We start from the raw sequence: 23612 nt of genomic DNA, 5'->3' as shown, positions 1-23612 counted from the left end.
TTGCTCCCTTGTGAAGTCGGGGCAGGGCGCTAGTATTATCATATATTGTATTTTTTTGAGTGGGTAATATGTGTGGCGGAAAAATAAGTTGTATTCGCAAAGTATAGTTGTCGTCTCCATTAGAGTAATTAGAAGGGTCACTAATATCTATCTATCTATCTATCTATCTATCTATCTATCTATCTATCTATCTATCTATCTATCTATCTATTTTTGTTTTAAAGTGTTTTTATTGATGTACACTGCATCATGAAAGTACATAGCTACGCAAAATGAATCAGTTAACAAAGAGTAATGGCAAATCATCTTACACTGGAACATAGCAAGAGCAATCAAACATTAAACAGCTAGTTGGGCCCGAATATCATTAACATCAAGCATTCCTAGGGGGAGACCGTTTCTGTCTTAAAAGCAACACCTATCACCTAAAACTCTGATCAACACAGGAGGGTGTCATTTGTATTCAACATACACATTATTTTATCATATTATTTGCCAAATCTTATTGCTGCCTGATTATGGTTACAGTCATCACTTGAAACTATAAGCTTAGCAGAGATACATGAGCCGATCCTGTACATGGCACTGACCAACTTATTATTGCTGTAACATCTGGCGGTGTCTATGACTATTGTTAGACTATGACAGAAAGTCATATGTTACTTTAGAAGAGGTGAGAATGGACTATAATGCTTATTCTCTCTGACAGATTACTGGGAGCAGCAGTTTCAACGGCATCACCAGGGAGAAAATGTTACCGGTCTCCTGCTTCTGTATCCTGCATACACCATCCATGTCCTTGAGGTAGAATAAACTACATACGACTGTGTCTTTTTCTTCCTGCAACATAGTATTCGCATCACAGACAAGCGAGCTTCCCTCACACCTACATTTAATTTTCCTTCTAGAACCCCTTTAATAATGAGCGATGTGACAAAGCTGTTTATTAAGTACCTACATTAAACAGACAGATACAGTATCCAGAACTTGTATTTGGCATCCTAAGAACAGGCTTGTCATCCATAAGAAAATGTACTGACTGTTCGTGAAATTAAAATCAACTTTTCACCTGTTGATAAACATCTACCAACAGTGCTGATTACAAAAACAGGACAATGGAGGCCAAGCTCCAAACACACCCAGATAGTTCCCAGTTCTGCTTGAACTATGCCTGGATAGAGAAACTAAAGCCCTGATTCAGAGCCGCTCGCTTCCGCTGCCCGCATGTGGGCGTTTTTTTTTTGTTCTCCAGCTGCTCGCAAAGCTGTGGGAGACCACCCACAGCTTGTGCGAGCGGCCAGGAGACCATCGCAATAATGGCAACCATCGACCTTGAGACAAGACACTACAGTAGGGGCTAGGCTCCCGCAAGGCCGAGTGGACTTCCTGCTCTAACAGAGCAAGAAGTCCAATACTGACATCAGTAGTGATGTCTGTAAGACCTTCCTACAAACGCCAGGCATTCCTAAGGGAACGCCTGCATTTCTCCAGCCAACCCCCCTACCCGCCCACAAAACGGGGCGAGCTGTCACTCACCATCGATAGCCGCCCCGGATTTTCCTACCACAATCATGCGAAGAAACAACCAAGTGAGTGACGTGGTCGATGATGCTGCTTTGTTAATTATGCACACCCTTAAAACACCCGTTTTGACCGTTTGGCACGCCTGCGTTCGGATCTCCACTCCCCGTTTTCAAGCACCTTCCCCTGTTACCACCCACAAACGCCTCATCCTGTCACTCAAATTAGCAGGCACTCGCCATTTTGCGAGCGCTCGATTTCTGACCGCACTGACTGGTTGGCGCATGCGCATTACGACTCGTATGCATGCGCAGATGTGCGAACATCGCTCGGAGCGAACGAGCGGCCGCTTACGAGAGGCTCTGAATCAGGCCCTCAGACCAATGATATCAAGATTGTTTATGGTTGTCAACCTCACTATCTAAAAATCCCTGACACACTCCGTCACAATGTACATTTAGCGAGCGGATTCAGTTTTTCAATTCATATTTCAGTGATGTCACCAGCTGCTGATGAGCACATATTGTTACAAGTCGCCGTCAAAACTTGAATCCTTCTAATAGGTTGCCCAGACAGGACGGGGTTACTTCAGTTGTTCCTGTTGCTAGGCGATCGGCACGCCTCAGGAAGTGATGTATTCCACAAGTGCAAACCTGATTGAGACTTCAGCCTATTTATACTCACTGGACTATTGCAGCTGTGCTGACTATAGCATGTTTGTGAGTTTCATCAGCTTTGCTGCATGGTCAGTTTGTTTGTTTCTCCTCGTGATACAGCTCATCAACTTCCATATGGCTTTCCAGCTGCACCAAGCAGCCCCCGTGCTGCCATCGGCTCATCAACTTCCATACGGCTTCCCAGCCGCACCAAGCAGCTATCGTGCTGTCATCGGCTCATCAACTTCCATACGACTTTCCAGCTGCACCAAGCAGCCCCCGTGCTGTCATCAGCTCATCAGCCTTCATGTGGCTCCCAAGTCACAGTCAAAACCTACATTGTTTTCTAACGGCAATTGCTGCACCATCGGCACTATTGCTGCACCATCGCCACTATAGACGCATAATCGGCTCCCAAAACCATTGTCAAAACCTAAACTGTTTACTAACGGCTATTGCCACACCAATCGGCACAATTGCCGCACCATCGGCACTATTGCCACACCATCGGAGCAACTGCCGCACCATCAGGCACATTCGCAGCATCATCTGCTCCCAAAGCCATTGCCAAAACCTAGACTGTTTATTAACGGCTATTGCCACACCATCGGCACAATTGCTGCACCATCGGCACTATTGCTGCACCATCGGTACAACCGCCGCATCATCAGCACATTCGCCGCATCATCGGCTCCAAAAGCCATTGCCAAAACCTAGACTGTTTACTAACGGCTATTGCCGCACTATCTGCACATTTGCCGCATCATCGACTTCCAAAGCCATTTCCAAAGAGTACACTGTTTACTAACGGCTATTGCTGCACCATCGGCACAATTGCCGCACCATTGGCATTATTGCCACACCATCGATACTATTGCCGTATCATCGGCTGCTATGCTACTTTAAACCACTTCAGATCATACTATTGGCCAAATATCCACTCTTCTTTTACTCAAAGCCTTACCATCACCTGCATCTGTTCCAACTGTACATTTCATCTATTGAATTCCCGTGTACCTCCATGTGAGCATAAGTCCAGGCGACCGCCTAAGTACCGGTGAACGTATCCAAGTTCTAAGGGAACATCGGGTGGTTGTTATTGGCGAAGATCTCTTTAGCTGGGTTCTTGTGGTCTCACATGGAGTAGGCATTGGGATTCGTAACAAATATGCTGCATTCCAATGAGAAGCTTATAAGTGACTGACCTTAATAGATATAAGTGGGTGCTCTGTGAAGTCATGGGGGCATCAAGTAGGATCAACGTGTTGTCATATCATTCTTGTCTCCCTATATATCAATATAAATAAAAGTGTGTCAGCATATCCTATAGCAGTGGTTCTCATACTCGGTCCTCAGGACCCCACACAGTTCACGTTTTCCAGGTCACCCAGCAGGAGCACAGGTGTATTCATTACTCACTGACACATTATAAAAGATCCACAGGCAGAACTAATTATTTCAGTTGTGAGTCTGTGAAGAGATCTGGAAAACATGCACTGTTTGGGGTCCTGAGGACCGAGTTTGAGAACCTGTGTCCTATAGCATAGCATACCACCCAAACATACCATTTCATAAGACCCAATTGAGAAACGCTGTAGATTGAGGATGTGCCAGGTCTTCTATAAGGTTTTTATGTCCCCAGTGAGCCAAGGCCACGTTCCCCCATCCCAATTACTGTACAAACTCTCCAATGTTGGGGATGTCATAAACCTTCCTTATGCAGAATAAACGATGGTACTGTTGTCACTGCCCATAATAATATCATTGCTATCTGCTCCTAGAGTGCTACATGAAGTATATTACCAGTATGTCCTTGTTCCTGGACTTATAAATGGGAAATGCATACACCTGTGGGAAATGCATGCACCTGTGTAACACAGGATGATGTATGGGACAGGCCTTTGGTTTGGCAGGATACAAATAATAAGATTTCTGACATCCTTTGTATTTCAGTCTAGTGGGGATGTCCTGTACTGTGTGCTAAGGGATCTTCAAAGAATGAAAAAACAAGGAGACAGGTGAGTGTGCTATAATTGTTTTAAGACATTGTTTATTGTACATAAACAATCTAGACCCAAATGAAACAGACAAATCAGAATGTAAAGAATACTATAAAAGAGCTTTTTTTCCTGTATTGTAGTGGTGCTGCCATGTAGATGGCCGTCCATACTGTGTAAGGCATGTCTAGCAAGTTCTATGACAAATGAGGGCATCAGTTAGCCTGTGTGTATATACCCTTTGTCCCCTTAAAGGCCAAATTTAACAGTCCAAGATGTACAAAAAGCTCCCATTTACGTACCCAGTCTTTGAGAATTATGTAATAGTCTGTATGAGGGATCATACATTGCACAGTCTATGTCCGAAGCTCTTATCATTGTCCTGCCTAACATGTGGAAGGATCCAAAACTTGATTTTTATCGCCCGTATATCCACAAGATTTTGGCTAAAATACTGGCTACTAGGCTAAATCAACTAATCATGTCGATGATCCACCCAGACCACATGTGATTTATGCCCAGTCAGTTCACCTCATTTAATTTCTGCAATTTGTTTACTCATTTGCGGGTCTGCCATGGACAGGCGTCCTCCTCAGTTGTTGTTGTGTTAGGTGCCACTAAGGCCTTTGATTCTGTGGACTGGCCCTTCCTGTGAGAGACTATGCAGAGTTTTTGGGTGGGCCCAGGGTTTTTAAGTGGTCTTGACTTCTATATTCTGTTCCCATAGTCCTTTGTCCCGGGGTGCGAGACAAGGTTTCCCCTTATAACCCACTCTCTTTTCCATAGTGATTGAGCCGCTGGCCTGCCTAATGTTAGCCCATCAGGGTCTCTGGGGTCTTACTGTGGGTTCTAGAATGGATAAGGCACTGTACGCTGATGACTTGCTGTTTATGTCAGTTTGCCACATCTCTATACCCAATGTTCTTAATATGATAAACCAATTTGGCACTTTCTCAGGCATTACTATAAAATGAGACAAGTCCTGTATTCTTCCCCTTAGAGGTAAGCACCTGATATTAATTTTGTCAAAATGATAATACAGCTCAGACTCTTATATTCTGGTTTTTATCTCCCTTTTCATACTATAGATTTACCTGTTTCCTCTCTGACCTGGGTGGATTGTCATGTCCGCATTCAGCTTATTTAATGTTCTTCCTAGATCCCGAATGTCGGGTGGTCTTGTGTTGTTACATTTCCAGTTTTACTATCCTGCTTCTCAGATGTCTCACCTACAAAATTGGATTCAAAACTCTGATTGTAATGCATTACATAACCATATGGTAGCTGAGGTGGCCCCGCAGCACACCCCGTCAGACATTACTAGCAGGATGGAGCCTAGATGGGGGATCTCCTTGTTTACCCAGGTGATACGGATCTGAAATTCAGCAACTAAAGTCTTACAGGCTCAGGGATTGGTTCCAGCTACCTCTTTGTGGAATGCTGAGGGGCTCTCTGTACTCTCAAGGCTGCATACCAGAGTGGCATGGGGCAGGTGGGGAGTGGTCTCTATCAGGCAGTTAAATGCTTCTGGTGTACTGAAATCTTTTGCTCAGCTCCAATTCTACTCAATTCTATAGGTACCTTGTACTCAGAAATGCTCTAGCCGTCAGATCCCAGATACATTTAGGAATCCCGATAGCGTATATCTGCAGCAGGGCCCCCTCATCTGTGTACATTGTGCAGACTTGTTGGGCCTCAGGGCTCAGTTTGAGACAGATGTGGGTTCCCAGCAGGATAAGGTGTGACAAACTGCTTTAGAAAGTCCACGGCTCTTGACCATCTCGGTACACTTTCAACAGATTCAATTATTTATATTACATAGAGTGTAACTGACTCCTGTTTGTTTATGTAGATTTTGAGGTGGATCGAACTCCATATGACCCAAATGTGAAGCCCCTTTGGGCACATTCTGGCACCTAGTGTGGGATTGCCATTTAATTCAAGCCTTTTGGGACAGGATACTAAGAACGATTTTGTCTATGGGAGTCTCGCAATCTATATTAACCCCTATTGTTTGTTCCTAGGGAGTTGAGGATGAGATCCTCTTAGACATATATACTAGACAGTATGTTCTTAAAACCAGTTTTGCCCGCTAATGGATGGCCTCTATGGGCCCTGATTATGGTTCTCCTTAGTTAATAATAATAATAATTTAATTTATATTGCGCTTTTCTCCTAAAGGACTGAAAGTGCTTTACATTTGCCTTTACAGTACAAAATACAAAATAAGCATTAGTAAAATACTTAGCTGAATAGGTCTTGAGTCTATTTTTGAAGGATTCTAGAGTGGAGGCCCCCGAACTGTGCAGGGAAGTGAGTTCCATAAGGTCGGAGACACAAAACTGAAAGCTCGTCCCCCAGACGAACTCTGGGAGATTCTAGGTACTGTTAATAGTCCTTCATCAACGGATCGCAGTAATCGAGTGGGAGAGTAAGGAATCAGAAGCTGCTTCAGGTACCCTGTGCCATGGTCATGTAGGGCAGGGCCGCAACAAGGGGGGGGCTGAGGGGTCATGTGCACCGGGCGCCATCCTCCAGCGGCACCGGCCACATACATCTCTGTGCCGGAGGTCTGCAGATAGAGACCTCCGGCAGTGGTGCGCGCCACTGAAAAATCGACGGAAGATCCCGCCCTCCCTCCTCCCGTCAGAAGTTAGGGTAAGAGCTCAGGGGGTGGGAGGAGGGAGTGGAGAGGGAGTGAGAGGGGCGGCAGTGCTGCACAGGGCGCACTGCCGTCTAGCTACGACGCTGTGTAGGGCTTTGTAAGTTAGTAAGCCAATCTTGAAAACAATTCACCATCTGACAGGCACCTAGTGAAGGGAGTAGAGAATGGGTGTTATGTGGCTGGAAAGGAGCTGGTTGGTTAATAGCCTGGCAGCTGCGTTTTGTAGGCAGCTGCGTTTTGTACCATCTGCAAGCGGTGCAATTATTTTGCTGGGAGACCAAGGTAGAGGGCATTGCAGTAGTCTAGGCTTGATGATATAAATGCATGTATGCCTTTAGGCAGATCTTCTGAGGGAATTAAGTGCTTGATTCTGGCAATGTTCCTCTGATGAAAGAATGAGGATTTGATTGTGGCTGATACCTGGGGGTAAATTTACTATTGCTCGATTTGCAGGTCGATTTGAGGAGTGATTTAGCACTTCTCAAATTGACTCAAATCGCATGCAGTGAAATACGTTTTTTCACTGCATTTACTATTAGTCGATTTGTTTTGCGATTTGCAAAACAAATTCGATTTGAGTCAGTTTTGAAGAGTGATTTGCTGTTCGATTTGGCAAGTTCATGTCCAAATTGAACGGCAAATCACCCTTCAAATCACTCTTCAAATCCCCGACACAACGAACTGCTTCATGCTTTCACTTTCAGCATGAGCAGTTCGTTGTCACACAGATACATGCAGACATCAGTGAGATGCCTGCATGTATCTCATTGTAAAATGCGTCCACAGAGTTAAATTAAGAAAAAAAAAAAGTGAGGTCACCCCCCAAAACACAACCAGCCCCGGACTTTGCCAACCTTGTTCGGGTTGACTAAGTACAGGTAAAAAAATGACATAGGGTCTTCCTGTACTTAGTACAACCAGCACAGGGCTATGGGAAGCAGAGCTGGTTCTGGATTTACAGGGAAAAATTTGCGTAGGGTCTCCCTGAAAGATCCAGAACCAGCCCTGGACCCTTTCTAATGAGGGGCTGATGCCACAGCCAGGGGAACCCTATCACCGGGCCCCCCAGCCGCAGCATCAGCCCTGACAAAATGGAGGCATGTCGCCACCATTGGGGGGGAGGGAAGAGGCCAGGATCTTTGTCAGCTGACAGAGATTTCCTGGCCTCTTTTGTGTATCTATGGCTGACGGCCATGGTCACTCAGCCAGCCGAGGATCACACAGATGATCTGATGCTGTGTCCATGGACGCAGCTCGGTTCAGTAATGCATGCAGGAGGTGTGATGTATGTGTATATGTATGTATACATAGGCGAAACTAGAGATCTGGTAATGGGTGGTCCCAGTTTTAGCACCATGTCAGATATTGGAATAAAAACACCAGTAGTGTCCCTCCCCATGGTGTCACCCGGTGTAGGGAGGTATGTTATGCACCGCCAAAAAGGGAGTGTGGCCTCGTGATCAGGGGCATGGTCACTTGAGAAGGGGGAATAGCCTCGGAGCCCGAAGCCCAGTGGTCTGGTGTGTGGAAGAAGTACGGGTGAGCACTGTGCAGTCCGACTCCCTCACACTGTCAGGAGCCGAGTGCTGCATTTAATGCACAGCACCCAGCTCCTGTCACCTTGGTGTCACCCCTAGGTGGGTTTTTGGGACCCCAGTCAGTTTGAAAGTATTTTCTTACCTATATGGTGGTTTCTCTGCAACGGGGAACCTCTGAGGAATTTGAGCCTCACAGGGCAGCGTCAACAGCCGGTATTCACTATTTATGTAGGAGATAACATTGTCTGGAAGATGCCTGTTTAGGTAGAAATATAACCCATGTCATCATCATAACCAGATAATATATACTGTAGTAACAGAAGCTTTTGTGCAGGAAAAATGTAAATTTCCCTGATCAAACTTCTGTGTCTCTCCAGGATCCCCTGTGTTACTCCAGACACCCCAATGTCTCCATTCCCAGGCCCCTCTGTGGTTCTCCAGGCTCTCTGTTTCTCTTTATCTCCAGGTCTCCATGTCTCTTTATCTCCAGTCCCCTTGTCTCTCTCCATTCCCAGGACCCCCTGGGCCTCTCCATCCCCTGGACCCCCTGTGTCTCTCCATCCTCAGGCCCACCTGTGGCTCTCAGCCTTATTACACCAGCCCCAGTGTGCATCTCTCTGCCCCAGTGTGCATCTCTCAGCCCCATTCCCCCTGCCCCAATGTGTGTCTCTCTACCCCAGTGTGTCTCTAAGCCCCATTTCCCTGACCCCAGTGTGCGTCTCTCAGCCCCAGTGTGCATCTCTCTGCCCCAGTGCATCTCTCAGCCCCATTCCCATGGCCCCAGTGTGTCTCTCAGCCCCATTCCCCCAGCCACAGTGTGCGTCAGCGTCATTCCCTAACCCATGTCGCCCCAGCCCTGTGTTAACCCCAACCCCCCCAGCCCTTTGCAAACAGCTCCAACCTCCCCCCTAGCCCCCTGTGCAGTAAGCTCCAATCCACCCTCCCCCCTCACCACTATGCACAGCTCCAATCCCCCCTTCCACCCTCAGCACTGTGCACAGCTCCAGTGGTGAAATTGATTTCTCCCAACTTCCCTCTACGCTGGACACTGCGGCCCACGGGTGGGACGGTGGGACAGTACCTGAATATCGGGACTGTCCTGCAAGAAACAGGACTGTTCGGAGGTATGTATGTATACTGTGTATATATGTGTATACTATGTATAGTATATGTATGAATGTGTATACCATGTATGCTATGTATATGTACACTGTATGTAGTTCCTGTCATATGTGTTTTGAAACCCCCAGGAGAAGTCTGTTTGGGAAAAACAGACTAGAAATGTCAGCTTTAGAGAAAAGCCGGTTTGGGTCCTGGGGGTGTGGATGTGAGGAGAGGGAGGGCTCCATCCACAGGCCACTCCTGGTTTTGAGCCTTTCAGCCTGGTAACAGGCTCATTAGGGCTTGCAGCTGGTAATGGCTAATATAAGCTGGGTTTGTTTGTGGCTGAGTGTCTCACACTTGGGAGAGCAGGCAGACTAGCCTGTTCAGAGATACTTGTATCCTGTTTCTACAGCTGCTGTGTGTGTAAAGAGGGAGTCAGTCTACTCCAGGTGAGGGACCCCTATCCTGACTGTATCACTATATATATATATATATATACACACACATACTATTTATGGAGCTCAGGGTGAAAGTTCCCAGTCTCTCCCATAGTGCTCACTGGGGAAGCCGGAGCTCAGGAGTGAGCTCTGGCTTTCGGCTGCCGCTGCGGGGAGAGAGCCGGGTGCCCGCTGGTAACAAGATGTCAGCGGGTGCCCGCCAAATGGAGCCACAGGAGTGTGGCGGCGGCCACTAAAAGAAATAAAAGGACCGGCCAGATTTTTTTTTTCTTACGGGGACTCAGCGGCGCCCTGTTAGCCTGCCCCTAGAACCGTCCCTATGTATAAATCTACTATATATATGTATTCTATGCATAGGTATGTATGCTATGTATATGTGCACTGTGTATCAGGGGTGGCAACATTCGTCATCCCTACACGCCTTGCCACAGTTTTGCTGCTAGGGCAAGCTATAACAGTTGCAGTACATGCTGGAATGTTTAGTTCCACAGTATCTGGAGTGCTGGCCATTGCCTACCCCTGCTGTATATGTATGCATACTGTGCACTTATACTTGTAGGTACCAATACTATATATATATATATATATATATATATATATACATACATATATATTATGTGTGTTAATGGGTCACTGATTATGAGGGGTACATTTACTATGTATCGAGATTTGTTGAGTTTTGTTTTTTTTTCATCTCGATTTGCATCGCCGAATCTCTGGTGATTTTCCCGTTTTTCATCTCTTAAATTTACTAAGAAGTGAGTTTAGCTGAAAGTGAGATGGCCGATGGTGAAGCAGATCGAGATACAGTGTCTCCCCCGAGTTGCAAGTGAAGTGAAGATGAGATCAGTGTGGAAGTACCTGCAAAAAAGATCCTATACTCACCTACATCCTGGCTCTGCTCTCCGTAGCATCCAGGGTCTTGGCAAAACAACAAACCGATTTACCCGAACCATGCCGAACACGTGTAAGTATATGCTGTTACATATACTTACACCACGCAAAATGACAGGTGAGCAAAATCATCTGTTATTTCTCACGGGCCGCTAGCCAATCAGCGGCTGCTTTACATGTAGTGACCGCTCATTGGCAGGGACCCACGTGGAACCAGCCAATGAGCGGCCGCTACATGTAAAGCATGGCACGAACAATTAGCTGCGAGCAGGGGCGTTTCTAGAGAGGAGGGGGCCCATGTGCAGTCTCTGACCCGGGCCCCCTTCTCTCTGTCCGGCGGCCGGCAGCGCAATGAGCTGTACACGGTCAGCGCCGGAGTTACAGACTCTGGGCACTAGAGTGCGCCCAGAGTCTATAGAGTATGCGCAGGTCACCAGGAAAATTGCCGCCATGCTATTTTCCACATGATTTGTGATGCTGCCGCTGCAGTGCGCGTTCTTCTCTCTCTCTGTTTCCTCATGTCTCTCTCTCCACATGATGTGTGCCTATGCTTTCTTTCTCCTCACTCTGAGTGTCTCCCTTTACTCCTTATTATATCTATTCCTCACCTTCTTATACAATTAGCTCCAATCACACACCTTTCCCCTGTGCCCTACACCACACACGATTCCTCTTGACAGAACCTTCTCCCACCACCCCTTATAGCTCTTCACCCCTTACCTTCCTCATACTCTTCAGATGAAGTTGCTGGAGTCTGCTGGATCTGCACATTTCTGGTAAGCACAGTCTTCTGATTTGTTTGCATTTTTGCCCTATAATCCATCTAATGCCAGTGATAACCCTAATGGCGGTAAGATTCGCCGCCTATCAATTGCAAATGCTTCCCAATGTGAAGTCCACAACTACTGTATTATGGTGGTACATATTTTAGTTAATAAAGCATTAAAAAAATGCTTTATTCCTTGGCTAAAGCATTTTATAATGTTTTTCCATTTTTTTTAAATAAATCTATTTCTTTTACATTTATAAACAATATCAGTTTTTAAACTTAAAAAAAAAAAATGAAACCCCAAATCTGAGATTCTCTCTCAGAGACTAATCGTTCCCTCTTGCTGCTGGCCATGCCCCTTCATGGGCCTTTAGCATTACATTTCCCCTACTAGCCTCTTTATGCCGAAGTCCAACGCTTGCCATGACTTGCTGGACATGGTGGCTGGATGGTGCCATAGCACGTGCTTACTCTGGGTCCTACGATTCCACGCTACACCTCTGGTTACCACAATAATCAATCTTCAGTTTTTCTTGTTCTGCCATATTCCAATGGTAAATATAATCCATAAGAGAGAACCCCAGTAAAATGCACATGTACTGCAAAATGAATGAAGCTTTGGTGGGACTGGTTAGTTATTAGCCAAATAGAAAGTCAGTACAAACCTCTTCCATAGCTCATCCTATCTACTATTTTCCTTCAATAATGGTAACAAACATTTGTTTTGCATAAACTTGAACCCTGCAGTATTCATGGATGCTCAGTACAATGTAATGGATCTCTACGGAAATAATTAAGATGGGGAGTACCTCTGCACCAAAGAGGGTGGAGTCTGATCTTAGAGAAGGGTGAACAGCTCTTTCTCTGGCCCTCATACAGAGGCGGTCGCAAGAAGCGATTGCTCTCTGAATGACAGTGGCTGCTTCTTTTTTTTAGTGCGGCCTCCTGGTCGCTAGCTAAGCTGTGGGTTACCACCCACAGCTTAGCATTCTTCTAATGCTCTGTTAACAGCAAAGACAAAGTACAAGACCATGTATGCTCATAATGGCAAAGCTTGTTTTTTTTAAACAATGCGCTATAGCCACATTTTTCATTTACTTTTTATAATTATGTTTTTTTTTCTATTTGATGGAGAACATGGTTGATTTTTTTTTTATCCTATCCAGATATTTTGCAGTTTGTTTACAGGCCATCTCGCCCTATTTTTCAGGGCTCTACTCCTGGACCCCAAGATTGTGGTGGTTTCTCATAACATCCCCAACAGACTGTTCAGCCAGTGGTGCTACAAAGTCCTGAATGTTCCTGGACAGCACTTGGGAGAGAAGTACAGTGAGGAGGCCACGGATGGTATTATCAGTGAGTGTCTGACCAAGATACTGAAGATTGGGAAGCATCTCACTAAATACCCTAAGGTCTGTGAACTGAAGAAGATGAATGGGTCTACATGGAAAAAACAATCTTGGGAAATAGCTAGTGGGAAATTAATTTAGGAGGTTAAAGTGACTGCTGACAGCTTCTTTACTAATTTCTATAATATTTAGCATATACTACCAGCATTAGCAGCTTTTATTAGGTTACCTGTGACCTCATGTGATCATTTAGCTCTGATTTTACTCACATTTGTCACCATCTACAGGGCTCCAAAAATATCCCAGATTCTGTGTTTGAGAAGGTGCCAGAGTTAATTGTACCTCAGTCCTCCATCCTGCACCTTCTACAATGCAAAGATCTTTTCACCCCTGATCAGTTCCTGCAGGCGTATGACTCTCCTCTACACGTCATCCTGGACTCTGGTAGGTCTCTAACATCAGAGGCTTCTTACTGGAGGGTAGGACATGGGACAATAGCAATCTCATGTTTGGGACTTTGATTTTTCTTAAACAACACAAAAATACAATAAATGTCTGACTGAGTCTTTTTGCTTGTAAAAGTCCAATAAGTATAATAAACAGTATACATTGTCTTCTCAGGGTACTAGAGGAAAAGGCTGAAATCTAATTGTAGTTTGTTATGACAAACCACATAACTGCTGCCATTCATATTAATAAATGAAAATATGCATATAATCGAAGAATGATTAATCTTTTAGCAATTGTATTAATGTGTTCTCATTGTTATGTCCAATTGGTTAATCTTTTATTCTGTAATGGAACAACCATATCACATTTAGGGGCTGATAGCCACACGCTCCTGTAGCGTCTAATGCCGTAGTCTGCGACTTCATGCTAATGCTAGTAAGAGCCCTTCCCCTGGTGCACAGGTGTGGGCCTGACTCTGCAAGTACGGATATGCCCACCTTGTGCATCTCTACAGCAACAATCGCACTTCATGTATCATTAGACACAACCATCAGACGCCCCATAAGGACTTGCACCAGCCCCATCAGAGTACGGCTGCCAATTAAGTGCCTGATTAATTACCGATCGCAACTGCGATTCCGCACCAAATCAGCCGATTGTTGCGTTCTGCGTATGCATCACAGTGTGCATGCGCAAATCGGCCACTGGGATCGCAGTGACTACGCAGGCCCATTGCAGAGTGATTGACACGACGGTGCTGCTTGTGGGTGGTGACGGGGGGTGGTCGGCAAACGCAGGTGTGCCAGTGCATTTGAACCCCGTTGCATGGGCATGCATAAATTATCCACTGTGATGCCCTACGCAGCCTAAGGACTCATAGCGTGCAATGAAATTTGCAAAGTCAGGGCTTGTGGGTGAAGCTGCGATGGTACTCGATTTTAATGATGGTTTTGCAGTCTTGCTAAACATTATGGATGTGTGTAAGTAAAGTGGGCGTTCTTATGTTGTGCTGCGTCGGCATAGCGATCGCAATGGATTAGCATACTATCGCAGTTGAACTGCGTGCGTAATCGCTATTGCATTCGCAGTTGTGATCGGTAGTGAATCAGGCCCTGAATTCACAATCAGTTATGTGACAAGTCTGACACGCCCATAACAAGCCCATAAGTAATCCCTGCATCTGAACAACCACCTTCCAGTCACCAACCAGGAATGCCCAATACATTTCCAGTACATTTCTGGGGCCAAGCGTCTCAGATGGTCCTGCAATTGGTGCGCAACTCATGGGACACATTCCATTTTATTCTACTTAAACATTAACCATTTACGTGAATATTGGTGTCTGACGCAGTACCAGGTCCTTCATTGACTGCAGATACTGGTTAACCAGTCCTCCAGCATGTTTTGTTGGCCTCTAATCCAGGCGATAGAATGACCCATCTTTGGGGATGTGCAAAAAATTTATTATATGCAGACACATGAGTATCTAGGCTGACAGGAAACATTATATGCTTTTCAAATCTCACACATCCTGTGCACTGGAGTTTATTACACAATGTGGGCAATTGACTAAGGCCCTCATTCAGAGCCGTACGCTCTGAGCAGAGCGCACGCTCTGAATGAGGGCCGGGCTCCATTTTCATGGAGCGTCCTCCTGGACGCTCGTATAGCTGTGGGTCACCACCCACAGGCTATACGAGCGTGCATTGTGATGGTCGCGATGGTCGAGACCATCGCGACCATCGAATTTGCGAGCCGGAGCCTGCGGTTGAGGTTTTCAACCGCAAGCTCCGGAGTGATTTTGGCTCTATCAGAGCCAAAATCACTCCCACTGACATCACTAGTGATGTCAGTGGGCCGGCTTTTGACGGGAGGCGTTCCCGTGGGAACGCCCCCGTCAGGGAGGCACGCCCCCGGCACGCCCACCAAAGGGGGCGTGCTGTCAATCAACATTGACAGCACGCCCCCTTTGATCGGACACAACGAGCGAAGGACTTTCCTTCGCTCGTCGCATCTGGCGCATGCGCACGACGGAGCTCCCTCCGTCGTGCGCATGCTCAGTCCATAACATCGACCCACTTGCGAGCGGACAGCCGCTTGCGAGTGGGTCTGAATCAGGCCCTAAGGCTGTTATTTAGTAGGTGGACAGTAAATGGTGTAAATTGATAATTGCAACTAGTACATGAGAAAATGTTTTATGTTTTTGAACCAGATATATCGTTTCACCCTGTTAAATGGCTGTTTCAATGGTACCTCAGTGATGTCACTGGTTCCTGTGGAACTAATATAATTATCATTTAAAGGGTATATTTCAAGTCAAGTAAAACAGCTAAACTTTGGAGTAGGAAAACAATAAGACTTTTTTTTCCTCAATTTATCTGGATAAAGGACAGGTATTTGGGAGTTTAAACCAAACCACGGTGTAGGTTCCTATAATCCATGTGGAAGGTATAGTAGGATTGTTACAGTCTGTTATTGTCCTAGCGTGTCGCTTGTTTTATTAGCTACCTCACCATAGTCCCATTCTTTCATCTACTAACATTAGACTGGCCTGCAGTATAACAGTACTGGTTTCCATTCTTTTAAATGGTTAACAGTATTACTCCTGTGGTGGTTATGAATGGTAGTATATCTGCCAAAAAGTAACATTTACTACATGTCTGAAAGTATGGGGACAAAGTATTTCATTACTTACAGGCAGACCTACATATTACCAACCTTGGGCAATCCACAGCTATCTAGGTGGTATGGAAGTAGGATTGGCCATTAACAAACAATGGTTGGATGATTTGCTAGCAATGTTCAATTGTTCACCATCGATGGCATGGGGAAAATGATTCATCATTTTGTTTCTTTCTCCATTGCGCATGCATGGGCATGGTATCCTATCTTCTGTGCATGCACAGTGGTGAACTATCTAATGTTTTCCACCATTGGTTAGAAACCATTGACCATGGAGCGCAGGTCGCTTGATGGTCAACCCTATATGTAACTATACATCCCAGCATGCCTTAGCAACTGCAGCTGAGAAGTCATGTTAGCACTCATAATTCAACAGCAGCTGTGGAGCCACAAGTTGCTGATCTTGATATTTGTCTTCATTCATTAAACTCTGCTTTAAGGAGAGATGTACTAAGCATCACATTGCCGATGCGGTACATCCCACCATTTATCGTGTACATACCGGTGTTAATAATACCAGCATGTACCTAGAAATGTGCAAAGGACAGCTCTCCCGATAAGAGCTGTCCTTTGCAATAGAGAGACTTCCAGGTTTATGACCCAGAAGTCCCTCTGGCGTCCTTTTGCCCCATGTGCAAAATTATGCTCGCGCCACAGGGGACACTGGGAGGGATCCAATTGGATCCCTCTCAGTGCAGAATGTGAAAAGAAACTAGGGATGTGCAGGCTCGGATAGTTTCGAATTTGCATGCCAAGTTCGGATTTTTCCCTCCAAAAATCGGGTCTCAGAAAGAGGCAAAACCTCATCTTTCATGGACTTTTGTCCAGGAATGATGATGTTTGTCCATGAAAGATGACGTTTTGCCTCTTTCTGAGACCCGATTTTTGGAGGGAAAAATCTGAACTCGGCGTGCAAATTCGAACCTATCCCTAAAAGAAACCTATAGCTGCAAGCTATATGTCAGAAACAGGATTCCCTGCATTGTACGCTTGACTTGAAATCGCATGGAGCTAAATATACACACCCACAACACTTGTGGGAGTCTCATGGGGGGGCCAGGAGACTCCCACAAGTCAGGGTGTTTCATTGCTGCCCAGAAGCCACTCCAATACGCCCAATACCACAGAAAGACAGATCCAGCCAAGTTCTGTCCGTCTCAGAATATGACACACATATGCAAATATAAATACATTTACATCTGCGCTGTATGCAAAAACTCGCCATTTGTATCCTGGCACAGAGATCGATCCATCAGGCCCATAATCTTTAGCCAGATTCAAATATACTAGTCACAGCTGACTAGTGGTGCTTCTTATGGTTCACCTATTATATTGCTATTAAAAAACAATCAACAACTATCCAAGCATGGCGCTGATCAAAAAGTACTAAAGACAAAAACAAATAAAAAAAAAACAAACAACTTAAGTAAAATATGATTCTGGTAACTGATGATGTCTTTAAATGTAATAAAGGCCATTAGAGCAACCTGCTGTAAGGTTAGCCAAGCTACAGTACAGGTGCCCACACCTGAGCTGATTTTACTACTCCAGCAACAAAATATACATTTAATCACAAATATTGTTAGCTAATAGCGTTAGCCACTCTGTTCTCAAGCCAAGAACCCAGATAACTTCAGGCTCTAATGTGGCCTGTTCAGAGAGTCCAGATGATGACCGCACCCTAAGGCTGGGTACACACTAGACAAACCGGCAATCTTGCCGATGATTGGGGTGATTTACCGTTGACCTGGACCATGCAAGATTGCCGGTACACACTAGAAGATTTAACGAATGATGGAACGATCACTTGTTCTGTCCTTCATTAAACTACATAGTCCTGCATGCGATATCGTGTGTTTGGCCATGCAGCCTGGCCAATCAAACGATATTGCATGTGACCCATGGGAGCGAGCAATCGGGCATACACACTGCATGATATGTCATTCCGATTTGCCTCAAAACGACAAATTGTCCAATTTATGGCATATAATGTGTACCCAGCCAAACAGATAAGAGGACATTTTGCAACTGTGTTTTGTGCTGTTTTTTTACGCTACAGACAGTGCCATATGATGCTAGTCAACTGCTATTGGCTGTAATATTACAGTGCGTGGCCCGTAGCCCTGATGATGCCATGGGGTGAGGAATGCAATAGCTTTCATTAAAGGTTCTGTATTGTACACTAGGCAATAGGGAGGTATTCTGTTTTGTAAACTAGGCACCCAGAAAGGGTTCTATATTGTACACTAGAGACACCACTATTCTCTATACTAGGCACCAGATAATAGGGATTGTATTGCACGCTGTACCTTAGCCAACAGTAAGGGGATTGTATTATACAGTATCAGTGTTGGACTGGGCCATGAAGGGCCCACCAGGGGAATGCAATGTTAAGGGCCCATGCTTAAGGGGTGTGGCCAGCCACCAGAGGGTGTGGCCAGCCACCACAGATGCTTGGTTGACCAATAGGCAAATCTATGTGTAATATCTATAGAAAGGAACCAAGGACCCATGATCAGTGGTACTACTCCACCAGGTAACTGACCATCTTATAGAGTAACAATGTATGATTTGAGGTCTGGAACCTGACACCTAGAGGAGTGGGTGGGCCCTCAGGCAGTGGGGCCCATCGGGGAATTCCCCTGTACCCCTGTGGGCCAGTCCAACCCTGTACACTATTCACCACAAGTATTAATTAGTATTTTACATTAGCCAGCTAGAAGTGTAAATTTAGTGTACATTACTTATTACAAAGAGGTCTGTATTTCACTCGTCTCAAAGACAGTCTGTGTACTATCCAACAGACAGATATGACAGATAGTCTGTATTGTATTGTCATTATAATGTTGAGTGTGAACACATATAACGCACCTCTGTATGTAATGTTCATGCAATAAACCACACAGCAATCCTCCTGCTTGATAAAAAACAAACAAACAATATGAGTAACTATAGACCCAATCCTCAGCATGTCCTATTTCAGGAAAGCTGGCAAGAAGGATATAGAAAGACTTGTATTGTCATGGGCATTATTCTGAGATATCCTGTTAAAAGGCCTGTAGCCAAAATGTAAGATTTTGTTTTAGTCTTGTTTACTAAGGGGTATAATACAGAATGAGTTAGTTCTTTGACTATTGCAGGATTCTGTACACAGTCTTACAACATATGCTTTAATTGATATTTGAAGCAAAAACTCTTAAAACATGTTACAATTCATAATGTTCTTGTTTTTTTTACAGATTGCGTGTGGCCCACCCCCGTTTACTTAACACCCCTGAAGACGAGATCACTGCAGTAAGAGGAATATTCTATGCTCAGATCTCAGAGGCAACAGTTAGAGATAAAGATGAAGGATCGCTTATCCTAAAGTATTACAATACTCACCATCATTTTGTTTTCATACATCCTTATAGGCCAAACTCAATGGACTTGTTTATTGTCATCAATTTTGGTTTAACATTTTACAATTTACATTTAAAGACCAAGTGATTTCATCACTGGACTGATCAGTGTGGTTACATACTGACAGAGAGCACTCGCACTCTCAACACTGTTCTTCCTTTTAGTGCAAAAATACTCAAAAAGTAATGTTGAGTGTCAGCACTCAACAGTCAACCTCCGCTAAGCAATAGCCGACCGTCCACAGCAGACTCCAGAGTGGGGGCTGTGCCAGTGCGCAGAATGACCCCTATGACATCACACACAGCCACACAGCATAGCCCTTGGAGGCCCGGGGGCAGCATCTGAGCTGACGGTACTAGTGCTCCATTCTGCCCAGGCTGAAAAAAGATGCACAGCCTGCCACAGCTTTATCCCGAAAATAAAAATCCTGGTGTTTTTACACTAAGTCCCGGGATCCCGCCGATCCCATTCCCGGGACTGGCTTCCCTAACCCTCCCCCTAGTCCCTAATCACTAAAATATTTGAAAAATAAAGGAGAAAAAAAATGTGTTGATCGTATTTGTGTCGACCTTTCGAACCTGTCGACCTTTTAACCCTGCTGTAATTCTGCACTGTTGACCATTTTTTTGTCAACCTTTTGCCTTTTGACCATCTGGTGTCAACATATTAACTGTCGTTCTAATGTATTCATTATCGATCTTCTATCCGATACCAGATTTTACAATGACTGATAAAGTAAGGACAGTTTTGTATATATTTTTGTGAATGCCACTTTTGTACGTGATGTTATGGAACAAAAACTGGTGTATAAAACTGTTTTGTTCATTGTTAAAAGTGGTTTAACACAGGGGCTTATTTATAACGGGTGCAGGGTGTGCAGTGCACACGGGTCCCTGGGTGGGGGGGAACCACACCGCACACCCATACTTTTTTTTTAATACACTTACCCCCATTGGGTAGCACTACACAAAATGATCGGCCATTTTCCCGGGATTTTGCGCATACGCAGTAGGAAATCACCGGTAAAATGGCTGCTGCGCCATTTTCCCAGTGACATGTGCAGTAGACTCCGGGCACACTCTTCCCAGACACTTCTGCTGCTGTCAGTTCGCTGACGGCTCCCGGGGAGAGAGGAGGGGTCTCTGGATGGGGAGTGAACACGAGCCCCCTCCTCTCTTAATACGGCCCTGGTTTAACAGATTCAGTATCTACATAAGTGTCAGCAAATACTCACAGAAGAGTACCTGCTAGTCCTGAAGAGTGGTGGCTAGTTTTGTGAGCTTAATCAATATTTCTGAAAATGCAAACAGTCCGTTGGCTACGAATTAGTAACATCCCTGCAACGTAAAACCCATCCCTCTGTGATGTTATTAAGCTGTCATACAACATATAGGTTGTGTCTGTGTGATTAGTTTAGTCCATGAAATGGCTGCGGGTTGTTGGGTTCATTTTAATGAAAAATAAAGTCAGATTTTTCACATTGTTGAAAAAGTAGATTGTGGCTGGATCCACCAGATTCTAGGGAAAAATAACACGGTATAACTGAAAGTATTTCTGTTATCAGTACAGCATGACTGTTGTACACTATTGTAAATGCATAAAGTGATGCAAGTAATGACTACTAAGGTAAAGAATGTTGTGTACAACTAAGACAGGAAATTGCAAGTTAATTAAAATGCGTGGGAAAATGTAATTGTCTGCAACTTGTAGGTATCGTCAAGAATCCGGGTTTGCCTTTTAAATGATTGCCACCGGATTGTCGCAAGTCTCAGGTTATTACATTTCATGGTCTGAGCCAAGGTAGATGGTGTTGCCTTGTCCACAACATTCCTTTGCTTGGATGCCTCTAAGGGGGTCATTCTGTGAGTGTTAGCTTCTGTGTAATCTGTCCCAATGGGGGACTATGCAGTGATCTGGAAATTACAGATTACTGTAAATTGTGTTTAAATCTCAATTGTAAGTAATTGTTTCTTGTTCCCAGAGCTATTGCTTTATGCTAAACAAAAATTAAAATGACTTTTATCTTAAAAGAAGGAAAAATGCTTTATATTAGTAATACAGCATTTCTTACCTACCTCGCTCCCCTTGGTAGTGTTACCTAATTGGTAATCTGGCCCATAATGTTGTATGTCTATCTATCTATAGATATGTGTGTGTGTGTGTGTAATGTGTATATATATATATATATATATATATATATATATATACACAGTGCAGGGACACATAGGGGGGTGAAAGGCACTGAGGTTAGGCACTATGAGGGGAGACGGCTGCTGTGCAGTACAGGAAGAAACAAAGGTGTGAGAGGCACTATGAGGACAGAGACTATGAGGAGGGAAACAGTTGCTGGGCAGTGCAGAGAGGTACAAGGGGGTTAGAAGCCTCGGGAGGGAGAAAAAGACAGCGGTACATTGGTGGCTGGTCCTGTGGAAGGAGCAGCCACCATGCAGAGAGGGAAGGGGACGGGCATCACGCACTACTGCTGCTGGCTGCGCTGAATCAGACATACTGTAGCAAACGGGGACATGTCTGCATTCTCGGCCAGACAGCAGCTGATAGGTGCAAGGTAAGTGGTCATGACTTATGCAAACCATGGCCACCACCAGTGTTAAGTATTGTGCTAGCAGCTCAGTGCCACCACCTCAGGTGCCTGCACCCTTGGCTACTGCCTAAAGCTGCCTAATTGTAGCCCTGGCACTGCTTCCAATAAGAACCCACACAATGCCTTATCTGCTGTAACCCAGTGGTCTACAGATAAGAGCAAAAGGGGCCCATACATCAGATGAATTGCCCCAATTCTCAGTTTTGCTGGGGTCAGGGAAATCCAACGTTAAACAATCTATATTTCCCTATCCTGACCCGAAAATGGTCGGAGTCAGGAAGTCGGGCATTTTTAACATCATGAATTTTCCCTATGCATCGACAGATCGCCGATCATCGATATCCGTGGATCAACGTTTTTGATCGCCAATTGGTGTTGGCAGAACAGGGAATCCGGCTGTACATGTACAGTATGTCTCGCGAAATTCTCAAAACTGCAGTCCTATGTTGAACCCAGCACCCCTGACTCAACACTATGCCTGATCCTACGTAAGTGGCCAGGAGGAACCAGCCAAGGTCACAGGAAAGCAGTGCTGTAATACACAACACAAAATAAGAGGATCCCAATGCTGAAGGAGCCAGATGATGGCAGTAAATTCTCTCCTACAACTCCTGCACAGTTGGCACTTACAGTCAGATAAGGTTTGGCAGCTGAGTAACAGCAACAAGAGTGATCAGTGATGGAATGTTACTAATGTTAAAGGAACCCCAAGATTAATCAGTAAAGTCATCCTGTGACAGGATCATATTAGTGAAGGACAAGATAAGCTTATCCTGTCACAGACTATATGGAAAGTGTAGTTAGGATGTATAGGTATACTTTTATTGTTTAGATATTCCTGATGCTTAATAATAATAAAGAAAAGCATTAAGTGCTAGATTTCCAACAAAGGGCCATAAAAAAAGAAAGTTATTATTTGAAAATCATGTTATTGTACAGATGCATCTCCAAAAAGTGGAGTAGGGGCATGAACCTACATATACACTAGGCCAGTGTTTCCCAAACCCGGTCCTCATGGAACCCTAACATGTTTTCCAGATTATCTAGCTGACTAAATGAATTGACTAACACAATATTATCTATCTATCTATATATATATATACATATATATATATATTTATATATATATCTGTCTTCAGGATCTACAGACATCAGATTGTATGTGTAAACATATGTAGCACTGATTATTCCTGAGAATAACTGGAATACACGCTCTGTTGGGGTTCCATGAAGACAGAGTTTGCACTAGGCTAACAAATAGAGGCACTGCTGAGAATAATTCCATGGATCCACGTTTGTGCAGCTTTGTAAAATAACTGAAGACTTCCAGCTACTCTCTACCATTAGGTTCAATAACAGGAAAACAAACAAACAGTTTCTTACACACCACACATTATTCATATACAATTAAAAAGTAACCACATCATGACACAAAGTAACCACATCATGACACAAAGTAACCACATCATGACACAAAGTAACCACATCATGACACCCTTTTAAATTTATATATATATTTTTTTTA

General features: G+C 44.6%; 1 protein-coding gene across 1 annotated transcript in view; it reads left to right on the top strand.

The window, feature by feature from the left end:
- LOC148542499 (testis-expressed protein 47-like) overlaps positions 1 to 21481 on the top strand; it is a 32696-nt gene extending 11215 nt beyond the window's left edge. The window contains exons 4-8 of the mRNA XM_088468463.1: positions 710 to 804; positions 4131 to 4195; positions 12813 to 13014; positions 13239 to 13395; positions 19323 to 21481. Coding sequence (XP_088324589.1) covers positions 710 to 804; positions 4131 to 4195; positions 12813 to 13014; positions 13239 to 13395; positions 19323 to 19381 — 578 coding nt within the window. The 3' untranslated portion in view covers positions 19382 to 21481. The remainder of the gene's footprint in view (positions 1 to 709; positions 805 to 4130; positions 4196 to 12812; positions 13015 to 13238; positions 13396 to 19322) is intronic.
- Positions 21482 to 23612: the final 2131 nt, after the last annotated feature.

The sequence above is a fragment of the Taudactylus pleione genome, unplaced genomic scaffold (assembly GCF_031769625.1).
Source record: "Taudactylus pleione unplaced genomic scaffold, aTauple2 ptg000012l, whole genome shotgun sequence".
NCBI classification, from domain to species: Eukaryota; Metazoa; Chordata; class Amphibia; order Anura; family Myobatrachidae; genus Taudactylus; species Taudactylus pleione.
Note: the sequence above shows the minus strand (reverse complement) of the source record. Positions and strands in the feature narration are given on the sequence as shown.